This window comes from Betta splendens, chromosome 5 (genome assembly GCF_900634795.4).
Source record: "Betta splendens chromosome 5, fBetSpl5.4, whole genome shotgun sequence".
In the NCBI taxonomy this organism is placed as follows: Eukaryota; Metazoa; Chordata; class Actinopteri; order Anabantiformes; family Osphronemidae; genus Betta; species Betta splendens.
In genome coordinates, this window is record NC_040885.2 from 10,541,408 (window position 1) to 10,554,454 (window position 13,047).

The following is a 13,047-nucleotide window of genomic DNA, read 5'->3' on the forward strand; positions in this document are numbered from 1 at the left end:
CCACACAATCAAAGAATTCACCCCTTAGACAATTATGTTTAACTTACACATCATTGTTCAGATTGTACAGGAATTCATGACTGGATTAGAGACTCATATTGAGGATCCTGAGAGATTTAGGAACTGCCTCCTCCCATGTGTTCCACATCTGCCTGATGCAGAGACCAGGTGAGACTTAATCCTCTTGACTGTAATTCTAAATGCACACTACCACTACAACACTGACATATTTTGCCTATTTGTTGTGTCAGCTCATTCCATGAAAGTGTACTACGTATGCTGTTGGGAATTGAGATGCTGCAGGTATGTGATTTGACAGAATAATACTACATCCATCAATTATTCGGTTTGTTATTAAAACTATTAGTCAAAAATACACACTTTGTCTTTCTATTTTTCTTTTTCATGTAGACTTTTATTATTAACATTCTGCTTGAGAAGCTCCCTGAATTTATGTTGGATGGGTAAGTTCAGTGCTCTTTGTTTTACTTCATAATGTTTTTTACAGCACTTCTTTTTTAAACCCATATGTTTTTTTAAATATGTCATCTTCTTCTGTACCCCAGTACTGCAGATGGCGGACTCAGTATTCCACACATAATTATTAACCAGCTCAAATGGCTTGACCGCATTGTGGACAGCAAGGTAGTCATTTCTGTAATGATAGGTTTCCTAGCCATAGTTGTCAATTATTACAGTAATTAAAGTTTTACAGGTGTTTACATATTTTGCTGATGTTTTCCATTAGGTCTGTAATTTTGTTTTAATTCACCTCACTGTGATGGTCTGGTTTACTCCCCTCTTCAGTTTGTCGTGGTTCTGTGATTACAGGAGTTGTCAGCAAAACTCATGGAGCTGGTGTCAGTAGCACCAGTGGAGGTTCAGCGTGACATCATCACCAGTTTACCAGAGATACTGGAAGACTCCCAGCACAACGACATAGCCGGCGAGCTGAAGTATGCACAATACATTTGTGCATACTTCATGCACAGTGTGTGTATACAATTTGTATAGATACAATATTATATGAACCACTGGTCTCATCACTTTTCTCTGTAGCACTTTACTCCAGGAGAACACTCAGCTGACTGTCCCCATACTGGATGCCCTCTCTAGTCTGAATATCAGTTCCTCATTACTAACTGAGGTTAGTAGTAGTAATAAACACACACTCTTTTGGTGAATCATAAAAAAAAATCTGATTGTTGCACTGATGAATGTCTGTTATCTTAGGTTCGTGGAGGGGTTATGTCCAGGTTGGCTGCATGTAACCTGGAGGACTTACCTGTGGTCGTCAAGTTCATCCTTCACTCTGTCTCAGCCCCTGATGCATATGAGGTTAGATCTCGGAACCATATCCACAGCATTTACACTGAAATAATTAATTGTAATTTTAGACTTTTAATTCCTGTGTAGGTGGTGTGTAATCTGCGTAAAAAGCTGGAACTGGAGCAGTGTGTTCTTCCCCCGGTGTTACAGGCTTCTCAGAGCCGCAGGAAAACCAAAGGCGCAGCACTGTAAGATAGATTCTAGTTCATTAGCAGCCTTACATAATATTTAGTCAAGAACCTGTACTGACAGGACATAGGTCCTTTATATTCCTGGTGATGTAACACACTTGTTTTGGGGCAGGGCCACTTCTACACCAGCAGCTGGCAGCAGCCAGGACAGCATCAACTTGACACTGGATGGCATCAAGTCAGCAGTGCGATTCCAAAAGATAATTTCAGAGGCTTGGCTGAAGGTTGGAAATAATGATTTGTTAAGCTGTTTTGGAATTATATGTTCATATAGGTGGTTTATTTAGTTTTTTTTTCTTTAGGCAATAGAGTCTGTGGATGACGTAGAGGACCATAAGGTAAATGCTATCAAATATTTAATTTGCATTAGCTCTGTTTAAATTTAATATGTATATCTCAAAAATATCTGTTTCATTTCAGGTGATAGATTTACTAGTCCTGTTAATCCTACATGCTACAAATGCCAACCAAAGTCGACGAGGAGCAGAGAGGGTGCTGAAGGTTAAAGTGAGGACTGGACTGATCCAGGACACTCTGCTCCAGAGGACCTTCAGAGACTATTCCCAGGTTGGGCAGGCTGCAGATCTAAAAGCTTAAGGTGTTATTTGAACAGGGTGCTGAGGGAGATCATGTGGTTTGTGTTTGTGGTAATTGTGTTGAATTTGTGTCTGATCATACTTCAGGTCATGCGTGGGTATTTTCCCTCCATCTTGGCTCTGGCTCAGACTTTGCTGCGCTCCCCAGACCCTGCGTGTTTCCGTTTGGAGGACACATGTACCGACACTCATTTGTTGTATTTGATTCTTACTGCCAACAGGTGAGTTACGGGTTTTCTCATACATGTAAATATACAAACATAAATGCTGGAACTAAAAATGTTTATTTTGAATATAAACGGGAATATTTAATAATTGCTGTTCTGTGCGATTTCATAGGAGGTGGTGGGCTCTTTAGTGACCCATGTGTGCAGTGGGGTGGGCGGGGAGGTGGACATGGCGCTGGAGCTGCTGTGTGGCCTAGTTACAGAAAAGCCTTCAGAAATGGCTCTGTATGCTATTTTTGTCAAGGTAACACTGTGATCCAACTACCTGCAGCTGATGCACATTTGACACAATTATCTACAATTTGCAGCTAATCATAGTGACAATGGGACATTCGCTAATAACTAAGAGCTGTTTTGGTACAGGGAATCCTCGACTATATGGACAACCTTACGCCCCAGCAGATCCGCAGACTCTTCCATCTGCTCAGCATGCTGGCATTTGGGCAGCAGCAGCAAGGCGCTCACATCCAGGTGCACAGAGTCCCTTTAGTTCAACACATATGTAGTGTTTTGTGTTTCCTTTCCACCCCTGAATGACTCCTTATCTGAATTTGTCCACAGGATGACATGCACATTGTGATCCGCAAACAGCTGTCCAGCACCGTGGCCAAGTACAAACGAATCGGCATCATTGGTGCTGTTATGATTGTAGGCAGCATGGGAGCCTTAAGGTGAGGGCTGTTTGTCATGGATAGATAGAAGGAACATTTTGTCCACACTCTTACACCTCTGTTTACGATCCAGGGCTGGGAAAGAGTCACAGAATGGATCATTGCCACCGGAGACCTTAAGACAGGTATGCGAGTTTGAATATTCATGAGCATATTTTAGTTTGTGCTAGTTTTTTGATATCTTGTGCGTCTGGTCTGTTACAGGTGACAGCCCTGATGGAGCTGGTGAAGTCGAGCAGTGAAAGCTCACCTGAGTCTGCAGCTCTGTACTATGACGAACTGGCCAATCTGATCCTGAACTCCACCCTGGACTCACAGGTTCAGGTGTGTCTTCATGTTCTAACTACTGTTTGTTTCATAATAGCTTATGCCTATTATCTTTATATACACTTGTGATTAAAAAAAACTCTCAAATTGACACTGAAATACTGACTCTGAACCAGATTTGTAATTTTAGTATTTTGCTCTTTCCTGTCAACAGGAATATATTGGAAAAAGTGTCCTAGATGACTTTCAGGATGACTTTGTGGTCGATCTGGGTCCAGAAATAACTGGGTTAGTTGTAAACCGATGCATTAGAAAGTATTATCCTAAACTATTTGTTTTCATAACTGGTGCCAAAATGTCCTGCTGTGTGTTTTAGCTCCTTTCCTTTTCCGGCCCGTGTGATGTACAACCTGGATGAGGAGGAGAGTCAGGGTGGCATTGCCATCAACCTGCTGCCTCTGTTGACCAAAGAACTCCAAAACAAAGGAGAGCAACACGGTCAAAGTAAGACTCACAGGTCAGTCATCCTACTCCCACAATAAGATCACATTTGTTTAATACGTCTTTAATTCAATCAGTATGATGCTAGGTTTGTTTATTTCATCCAGGCGTGTGTCTCCTCTCTGCCTGTCACCATTTTTTCGCCTGTTGAGATTATGTGAGGAGAAACAACACCAGGGAGATCTAGAGGAGATTGATGCCCTGCTGGGTGAGGGTGAAGTTGCACATCTCCCATAGAAGTCAGTTTGTTATGTCTGTGGCTGTAAAAGCATCTGTGTCCACCTGTGTGTATCTATCACCCCAGGTTGCCCTCTGATCCTGACAGACATGGACGTAATAGAGAAGATTGAGAGCCTCTCTAAATTCGAGAGGGAGTTCCTCTGTACTTTGCTCTTTCACACCATCAACTGGTTCAGAGAGGTAACTGCTAATATTAGTTTGAAATAGTCCTGAGAGACTGAACAAAATTGATATTGAAGGTAACCAATAGGTGACTAAAGCTGCCTACCTGGTTCTGTGGTAGGTCATAAATGGATTCTGTAGACAAAAAGAAGCCGAGATGAAGATGAAGGTCATGACTCGTCTACAGAACATAACCTACCTCCAGACAGTGTTGGAGAGGGCTTTGACAGGTGAGGCTTTGAATTAAAACGTGGATAATCTGATGCAATGTTCTACAAATTCTAGTAGATTTTCAAATAATATACTCTTTTCTTATTTTGTGTTTTAGCATCTCCTGGATATGTTCCACCTGTTGCTAACTTTGATGGAGAAAGCACAGAAGGAGTTGTACTTAACTTAAATGCTGCGAATAAGTCAAAGAAAGGTGATAGAAGGAACACTGGAAGCTGAATAAGCACCGTGGCTTGTGTGGCTGGCTAACTGCTTGTTTAATGTTTTAGATGTCACAGGGAAGAAGAGGAAAGCACCTTGTAAGAGCACGTCAGAGGGCGGCTCGCAGGTGGACGAGACGAATGGAGCCGATGAAACGCAGCAGGTAAATCTTGTCATCTGACACAAGTTATTTCTTGTGTACTATCGGGTTTAAAGACAGCGATTCTGCTCGTCCTGAAGGAGCAGTCAGAGAAGGAGAAAGAGAAGGAGTCGAGGCAAGGGGTCAATCTGGGGTCGTACAGACAGTTCTTCAGAGAGCTCGACATGGAGGTGCTTAGTGTGCTGCAGTGTGGACTGCAATCTCGCTCACTGCTGGACTCTGAGCTCCAGGTACGAAATGGAATAATCAAATATGCAGAATAACTTGTATGTAAATTTGAATCAATTTTGTTATAGCTAATTATGTCATTTATTACCATGAAAAGGTGCAAGCGGAGGTTCTGCTGGGTCCTGCTGAACTGGTTTTCCTGCTGGAGGATATGCTTCGCAAACTGGAATTTAGTCTCACAGCTTCCCCTGCCAAGAGAGCTCCGTTCCTCAGGGTACATGAAAAGCTCAGAATGTATATTATGATATATGATTGGATCCAGAGAACTGCAAGAACGTTTGATTGGCAGAAGCAACGGGTGTAATGGGTGATATGGAGATATTTACGAGACAAAATGTTACGCTTTATTCTCTTCAGCAGGGAAGGATGTCAAAGGGCGTTGGGTTCTCTCATCTGCAACAAAGGAGCTCTAAGGATGTTGTTTCCTGCTGTGTACAGCTGCTGCCGGCCCTCTGCTCACACCTAGAAAACTGCCACAACCATTTCCAGGTACAAAATCGCAGACGCAAGGATCATCTTTCAGCTCTTAAAAGATATTTCCCATGTGCTTGTCTACATTTGTTTATTTTCTCAGATGCTGCTGTCTGAAAACAACGGCGTTGTGGATGGACCTGCCACCGATGTGCAGGAGCATCAGCTGATGTCATTGAGCTATCAGCTGCTTCTGCAGGTTCTAAACACCACCTTCAGCTGGTGAGGAGATCAGGTGGTACCTATTCAACTAGTGTTTAAGTGCCACCGTATGTCTGTTCCCTGATTTCACTGTATGCATGTGTGTGTCAGGTCTGGATTCAGTCAGCCAGGTCAGCGAAGTTTACTGAAGAAAGCTCTGGGAGTTTTGGCTGGACGACTCAAAGAAGGAGGAGCTGAGATGGCCCTGGAGCAACTTATTAAGTCTGCATCTATGTTTCAATATTTACACAGAAAACTCTGTAGACCAGAACTTTTCAACAGTTTTAAATTTATTGATGTAGTACATTTAACAGAATGAATCTTTCCTCTCTCTATTCTCTTTTCAGACACAGCTTTGAGTACCTCGTAAACTTCCGCAGCACAGTGCCGAGTCTCAGCACAGCTCTGTGTCTCTCCCAACTTTTGTCCACTGTGTCAGGAAAAGGAGGGAACCCTGCTACCTACAGGGAGCAGACCGGTCAGCCTTATGTGTTGCCTCTCTAAAATGCACTTACCTGTTAACAAATACCCTGTGATGTATTTGGCTCATTATTTTTCCCAGCGTCCCTAGCAAAACGTTTCCTGGGCCAAAGCTGGGTGACCGCCAGTGGAGAGAGGGAGCGAGGAAACAAATTCAACGAAGCCCTTCATGCTCTCCTAAGGTGTGTCTGCATGTAGTAGAGGTTGCCTGGAGGTCGGTGTTTATTCCACATGTCACATGTAGAGTAGCCGTGTCAGTTGGCCACATCAGCTCTAGTTATATCTTTAATAAGTACATTTTTAAAGACACTGTTGCCTGTTTACCCTTTTTATTTTTACATGCTGTATGCTGAACTTTCTTTTTTAATTAAGATGTGTCTGCTCTATCACTGTGCAGCATTTACCTGGAGCATGTTGATGATGTGCTTAAGGCAGTGGAAGAAATAGCTGGAGAGGGAATTTCTGAGCTGCTCAATACTTCAAAAGATGAAAGCTCTTCGTCATGGCCCACTCTCAGCAGGTAACGCCTCATCTCTTGCAGTACTTGGTGCTTAGATAGTTCATAACAAAATTAAACTAAACTATAACAACAGTATAAAAAGTCTATTTAGGTCATAAAAACTTTGTTTTCTTTTTTCTTTTCAGGCACACTATCCTGGTGTTTTATAAAGTTATGATGGCTGAACTGGAAAAAACTGTCAAAAAGATTCCTGCTGGCAAAATGAGTGACAGCCCTGAGGTCAGCACCCGCCTTCATGAATGTGAAGCAATACTAACAGTCAGTTTTTCCTGGTGGCTCTATGTATTAGACAATATGACTCATGTTCTTCTTTTAGGCTCAGAGTGAGAAGCTGCTGACGTGGAACCTGGCTGTCAGAGATTTTCACATTCTGGTCAACCTAGTGAAGGTGCCTTGTCTGTTATTGATGTAAATGCACAGTGAACGAACAACTAGAACATTTGACCTGAGCCGTATCCACCATTTAGCTGGTGTCATCATGTGGTTTTACTATGCTTCCTACATTGTATTATTATTCAGACCATTCCTTTTTAACTTGTGATTTTCACCTACTCTTAAGTATGTGCTTGTTGCAGGTGTTTGATTCTAGACACGTGCTTAATGTGTGTCTAAAGGTGAGTTGGCCAAAAATGGAGAGAATCGGCTGTAGGTGCTGTATGAAATGCTTTATTCACCAACTATAATGTCATTGTTTGTAGTATGGTCGCCTTTTCTTGGAGTCTTTCCTGAAGTTGGGGATGCCACTATTGGACTACAGCTTTAAAAGACACAAGGTATGTCATTCATCATTAAGTCACAGGTTGGCAGCACTGCACTAAAGTAGGGCTCGGCACAGGGAAACATTGTGTCTTGTGAAAAAGCGTTGCTAGCTGAGTCACTGTCTGGTGAATTGTCTTTAAGGAGGATGTGCAGAATCTACTGAAGACCTTCCAACTTAGCACCAGGCAGCTACATCACATGTGTGGTTATTCAAAGGTATTTAAATATCAACTATACAGTGTATATGTATATATCTATCATCTACTAAACAGGACATGCATTTATTCCATAGTATATGTGGACAGTACACAGAGTATGTAACACTGTCATAATGTGTTGGTGCTCAGCTTCATCAGGATACAAGTCTGACCAACCACGTACCAGCTCTAAAGAAGAGCCTCGAGCTATTTGTATACAGAGTGAAGGCCATGTTGATGCTCAACAACTGTCAGGAAGCATTTTGGATGGGGAACCTGAAGAACCGCAACCTAAAGGTATTCAGTTTATGAGTTGTTTTACTTTGTATTTTAAGTCATCTGGAATCTAGAAGAATCATTTCTTGTATCTAGGGTGAAGAGATTCTGTCTCAGAGGTCAGAAGGAAGTGACGACGATGATGATGAGGAGGAGCAACATTCACCACAGCTTCAGGAACAATCAGAAGATGAGGTACCTTCCTCAGACATTTTATTCAATGGAATTATTGGTTGATCTCTCTGAATGTTCAAAAACATTTATCATATCTGAAAAATAAATGTAAAGGATATATTACTGGCTAAGATACTGCTGATGTTGTACAGGTCAGCTAAGAGGCTTTTGAATCTGTACAAGGCAGTGGGTTGATGAGATAAGTAGCAAGCTAATGATTAATGACTGACACAGTTAACAGGGAAACCGTTATGTGATACGTTCACAACACTCTGTGTTCAGTGGATTGAAGGCTGCCTGTTTACCAGATGTTTCCCCTGTGCTCTCTGCAGGACCAGGAGAGTGGCTCTGAAAGTAAAGACGTTACAGGAAGACAGGCAGATGTGCATCAAGACGACAGCTCAGAGGACTCAGAGTAACACTTCTTAAAAAGTACAATAAAATAATTTCCGTTCTTTTGATTTTTAATTATAATGTTCAGATACCATTCATGAATAAGCTTTTACGGTTTTGAATGTCTGTCTTTTTGTCTTTTGCCTTGAACACTTTCCTATTCTGACGTGTGTTAGTTATAAAGTTCAAGCATATTCAAATATTTATGTTTGACGTTCATTTTGTGTTGATGATAAAACATGCCTAATAATTAGGTGTGTCATGGTTTGACAACTCTGTTTTAAAACACATATTGTTTGGTGACCTCAATAAAATGTGTATTGTCGAGTTTATGTCACTATGTTAAACACAACTGACACTGGCTTTTTAAGACTCAAGTTAGACAATGAAACAAAGGGCAGAGAATAAACCTTCCAATGTTCAAATGAAATCCACAAAAACAAGAGAAAGTCGGTGTTTCAGCCTCAATCATCCGTTTGAAGCGTCCTGGATCGAACCACACTAAATATAAAATAGGGGTGTGTTTGCCCTGAACTAACATATTACAGATACCAGCCACGGTTGACACGGATCAGTGGTAGTAAGTAACATGTATCTACCCTTTTTTTACATATATTACATTATTGTTGCTCTCTTTTAATAATATGAGGAATATTAATATTTGAGTGAACACAGCCACGCCCCCCCTCCGTCGTCGCTAATGGTGCATCCAGGAAGCGCGTCCCACTGTTTGGGGAAATACCATAAACAAGCTACTGGACCTTTTCTGTCAGCTGGAGCGAGTCCTTCTCTCCCGTGACGGGTTGTTGCGACAGCGACAGGAACATTTGACGCTCTCCCTCGAGCAAGCACCGCGTCGTGCTGTCGTCCGAAGCCGCCCGGAGCCGACGTTCGCCAGGCGGGTTCTCCGAGTTCTGCTGCAGCTGGACCGCGTCGAGGAGCCATGTCTGATTTGATACTGGTGCTGCTGATCGTCGCGCTGCTGCTGTGTCTGGTTGTGACTGTCGGCGGCTTCCTGATGTACTCGGGGCTCCTGTCGGACGTGGTCATAAAGACGGGGCCACCTCCGATCAGGAACGTGACCATCGCCTATAAGTTCAAGGAGGGAGTGTACAAGGAGTGCGGTGCAGCGTACACGGAGAGCTGCAGCATCGGGCCACAGCTCAGCGCCATCGGCGTCTTCTACGATGACCCCAAACAGGTGAGACGCCGGCCGCCAGCGCCTGCTTGCAATCACTCGAACTACTCGGCACCGAACGTGCGTTTGCACTTCACCCCAGGACAGAACCAGAGAGCCCAGTGATCCCTGATAAGGCCGTACTGAGGTCAGTTTGTTTTACCTGGAGGCGTAGAGGTCACTCAGACCTGGAGGTTGACACACATGAAGATGAAAGTTCATGTTATCCTCCAGCCGTTTAGTCTTTGCATTATCTACAATAGGCAGAATTAGTTAAAAACAAAACAAAAGTGCCCGTCGTCATTAGTAAGGTGGCATTTTTATTTACTTTAATGATGCAAGGGTTTCAATGGGACACTGTGTTCTTGTTTCACTGTACACACAAAGTCAACAGAGTAATACTGAGTTTTTCAAGCCGTGCATGGTTTTTGAAGATGTCACTGTGAACTGTGCAAAAGCTGAATACACAGGTTTCACACTTTCCCGTGTTTAATGATTAACCAAGTATTTAATAAACTGGGCACAACAGCACATTCACACTAGGGTTCCATAATGTCAACAACATATTTTCTGTCCCTCTAGAGCATCAGCTGACTGGACATGTTTGTAGTACGTGTACAGTAAAAGTGGACGTAAGATCAGCACATGTGACGCTAAGGGTTAAATGTACAAGGAGCTGTGCTGAATGATGAAACCAGTCAGCTGTTCGGTGCCACGTTGCACTGTTGATGGTTTCCCTCCGGTCTGCAGCGCCACTTCTTTTGCATTTGTCCGCGCCTTCAGTCAAATAGTGTGGTTGCTCAAATCCGCTGCAAAACAGCACCGTTACCTGGTGTCTGAGAAGAGGTGACACTTGAAAGAGCGCTTGTAAAATTTAGAGTCCTCTGGAAGAACTTTTTTAAACTTAATTTTCCTCCTGATCTTAATGTAAAACAAACAGGTGTGTAAATGGGTCAGTGCACAGATGATATTGCTGCTGCTCTACTGGTTTCCTTTCATGCCACTGCTGGTCACGAGCTAGTGTTATTTTGTCAACAAAACACTTCTTCCGTTGTTTGCTGGATGGTAACTGTCTGGTCTGATAGGGGAGGTTTACACTCTCATAAGGTGTCTAGTATGACGACATACCCGTTAGTGATATTATTGGTTTCTTGCCTACACTTAACTAAAAGTGCACCTCTTTTATTATTTTATCTTACAGTGTATTCAACCAGTACCACTGATATTAGGTGCTGAGTTAGTTCAGGTCATGTCTGTTATATGGCAATGTCTTAACATCAAATCAAAATTTAGTTTTGCTTTGTGGAGCTGGCGGCATTTTTATTTGTCTTTCCACTTCACGTCAGGCCTGCTGACACGGAAGCTTTTTAGGTAAGAGCTTTTAGTGTAAACCCTGCCTGTGGGTCACAGCAGCAGCTCAATGAGAAGCTTTCTAACTTTTTTTTTGCAGATGTTAGACTTTGTGGAGAGTCTTCATTGCATGATCTTCAGAGGTCTCTGTACTCATCATTGGGGAGAGAGAGGGGACGAGCCTGATGACGCCTGTCCTGGGATGTGTGTATATTCGCACATAACCAGGAGACACATTAACCGCTTTTCTTACTAAAATAGGACTTGATTAACCACAAACTGGCCTAGAAATAAGAAGGAAGAAGCTGAACTAAAATTGCTTTAATCATACAGTACAGTATGATTCTGGTTTTGATGGTATGGTGTGTGTCATGGCAATGCGGTGAGCCTTTTATTTTGAAAAGGCCTGTAGACTGACAACTCCCTAGCAACCACAAAATAAACCATAAATGTGAGGTAAGGTAAATGTTATGTGCACACCGTTCCTGTGGTCAACTTTTCTTCGTCATCATATGTATGATTTACAGGCGAGGCTGCTCTGTTCAGATGTGACTTTAATATTTAATTACAGTGTGATCCACAGTCAAGTCTTTCCACTTATGTGACGTGCTTATAGTCAATGTGTTCGCAAGTGCATATAAAAAAAGGAAGTCCAAACCCACTGCGTCAGGAGGACACATCGGCTGTTGAAATGATCACATTATTAAGTTCCACATACAGATGAGCTGTGGTTGTGAGTGCATTCAGAGTGTTTGTGTAGTAAATGATTGCCAGCTCACATGCCACAGACATTACATTCAGTGTATCAGGGGTCTGTCTGGATCAGCAGTTGCTGAATTCCAGTCATGCTCAGAGTGAACTTCCCAAAACAATTCTCCTTCTTGCAGCAGAACACTGGAAAATGCGAAACATAAAGTCAGTAATTCTGTTTTCTGGGTTGTTGATACCAGTGAACGCTAGATGGCACTGTTGGCGTTGGGACAGCGCGTGTGTGTAGGCGGCAGACCATTTGCAAAACGCCATTGAACCCTAATTTATTACCAGGGAATAGTGTGACTCGCCGTCTTGTCGTTCCTTCACTCAAAAAATGTGTATCTGTCTATATTCAAATGAATTGCTGTGTATTAATCGATGCATCATTCAGGTGAATCTGGAGCGTTGTCGGTTTCGTGTGCGCTGGGGGTCAGGATTAAAACCTGGAGCCGAGCAGGCTTTTATCACAGCAGCTGAATCTTGTGTATCTATGCAGTCAAGCAGCACTTCACACCGTCTGATTTCAGCACTTGCTTCTCGCTTGTACGTGTCACCTCATCCGCGGCTGCGTTCGCGCGAGTGAATCATGAAAGATGTAATTGCTATAATAATAAGGATTGAACAATTAAATGCCACTTTATTAGACTTTGATGCATCACGTTGGAGACTGCAATTCAGCTAACAAATCTCAGATTGGATTAAATCCCCGTGTTTCTTGGTTGTAGCCTGAATGCAGGGAATCTCCAATACTCCACGCATTAATATGAGCAGGCATCAGTGAAAAGCCAGGACAGTTGCATGAAAATATAGATGCATAGAATTTCCTGAGGGCTGGGATGGACTTTTGCCATGACATGTGCGTATAATTTCATCAGCTGCCTTTTGGTTCATCCCCTGATCTGCTGAATTCAGATTCCGTTTTGGGAGAGTGGGAATGCCGAAGCGAAGCCCGCGGATGGCTCCCAGTGGAACGTCAGGGGCAGACGTGTGTGGGAGTGGCGGTGAGGGATGGGGCGAGGTGTGGAACTGCCTCAGAAGAGCCCCATGAATTGGCAGGAGCCTGACTCACCTTGAGAGCCTCACCGTGCTCCAATTCATCAATCGGAATTTCAGATCAGAGCGCCGAGCATCGCCGCGTCTCGCTCGCATTTATTAGCATCTCGGCGCGCGTCGACGGCAGCGGCGCGAGGGGAGGGGCCTCCGCCGAGCAGCTGCTGCTTTTAGAGGTGGATGGAAAATGAGAAATAAATACGCTGCTACTCTGAAGTCTGCTCCCACCGGTCCTCGAGTCA

At 43.2% G+C, this 13,047-nt stretch overlaps 2 protein-coding genes across 3 annotated transcripts in view; both read left to right on the forward strand.

The window, feature by feature from the left end:
- Window positions 1-8,802, forward strand: part of fancd2 (FA complementation group D2) — a 10,017-nt gene extending 1,215 nt beyond the window's left edge. Inside the window, 41 exon segments of the mRNA XM_029149732.3 lie at window positions 62-168; window positions 252-303; window positions 412-464; window positions 567-645; window positions 832-956; window positions 1,060-1,147; window positions 1,234-1,338; window positions 1,417-1,517; window positions 1,633-1,744; window positions 1,823-1,858; window positions 1,941-2,087; window positions 2,204-2,264; window positions 2,267-2,337; window positions 2,456-2,587; window positions 2,707-2,814; window positions 2,905-3,014; window positions 3,088-3,139; window positions 3,219-3,338; window positions 3,496-3,569; window positions 3,658-3,798; window positions 3,890-3,990; window positions 4,087-4,202; window positions 4,306-4,414; window positions 4,513-4,608; window positions 4,685-4,779; window positions 4,857-5,006; window positions 5,102-5,218; window positions 5,362-5,493; window positions 5,579-5,697; window positions 5,788-5,898; window positions 6,024-6,154; window positions 6,239-6,338; window positions 6,554-6,676; window positions 6,802-6,895; window positions 6,993-7,064; window positions 7,252-7,290; window positions 7,375-7,449; window positions 7,577-7,651; window positions 7,783-7,929; window positions 8,005-8,103; window positions 8,415-8,802. Of these exon segments, the coding sequence (XP_029005565.1) occupies window positions 62-168; window positions 252-303; window positions 412-464; window positions 567-645; window positions 832-956; window positions 1,060-1,147; window positions 1,234-1,338; window positions 1,417-1,517; window positions 1,633-1,744; window positions 1,823-1,858; window positions 1,941-2,087; window positions 2,204-2,264; window positions 2,267-2,337; window positions 2,456-2,587; window positions 2,707-2,814; window positions 2,905-3,014; window positions 3,088-3,139; window positions 3,219-3,338; window positions 3,496-3,569; window positions 3,658-3,798; window positions 3,890-3,990; window positions 4,087-4,202; window positions 4,306-4,414; window positions 4,513-4,608; window positions 4,685-4,779; window positions 4,857-5,006; window positions 5,102-5,218; window positions 5,362-5,493; window positions 5,579-5,697; window positions 5,788-5,898; window positions 6,024-6,154; window positions 6,239-6,338; window positions 6,554-6,676; window positions 6,802-6,895; window positions 6,993-7,064; window positions 7,252-7,290; window positions 7,375-7,449; window positions 7,577-7,651; window positions 7,783-7,929; window positions 8,005-8,103; window positions 8,415-8,501 (4,062 nt within the window). The 3' untranslated portion in view covers window positions 8,502-8,802.
- A 395-nt stretch (window positions 8,803-9,197) lies between these two features.
- tex264a (testis expressed 264, ER-phagy receptor a) overlaps window positions 9,198-13,047 on the forward strand; it is a 36,351-nt gene continuing 32,501 nt past the window's right edge. For both annotated transcript variants that reach the window (XM_055509326.1, XM_029149735.3), the window contains exon 1: window positions 9,198-9,676. In XM_055509326.1, coding sequence (XP_055365301.1) covers window positions 9,419-9,676 — 258 coding nt within the window. In that variant the 5' untranslated portion in view covers window positions 9,198-9,418. The remainder of the gene's footprint in view (window positions 9,677-13,047) is intronic.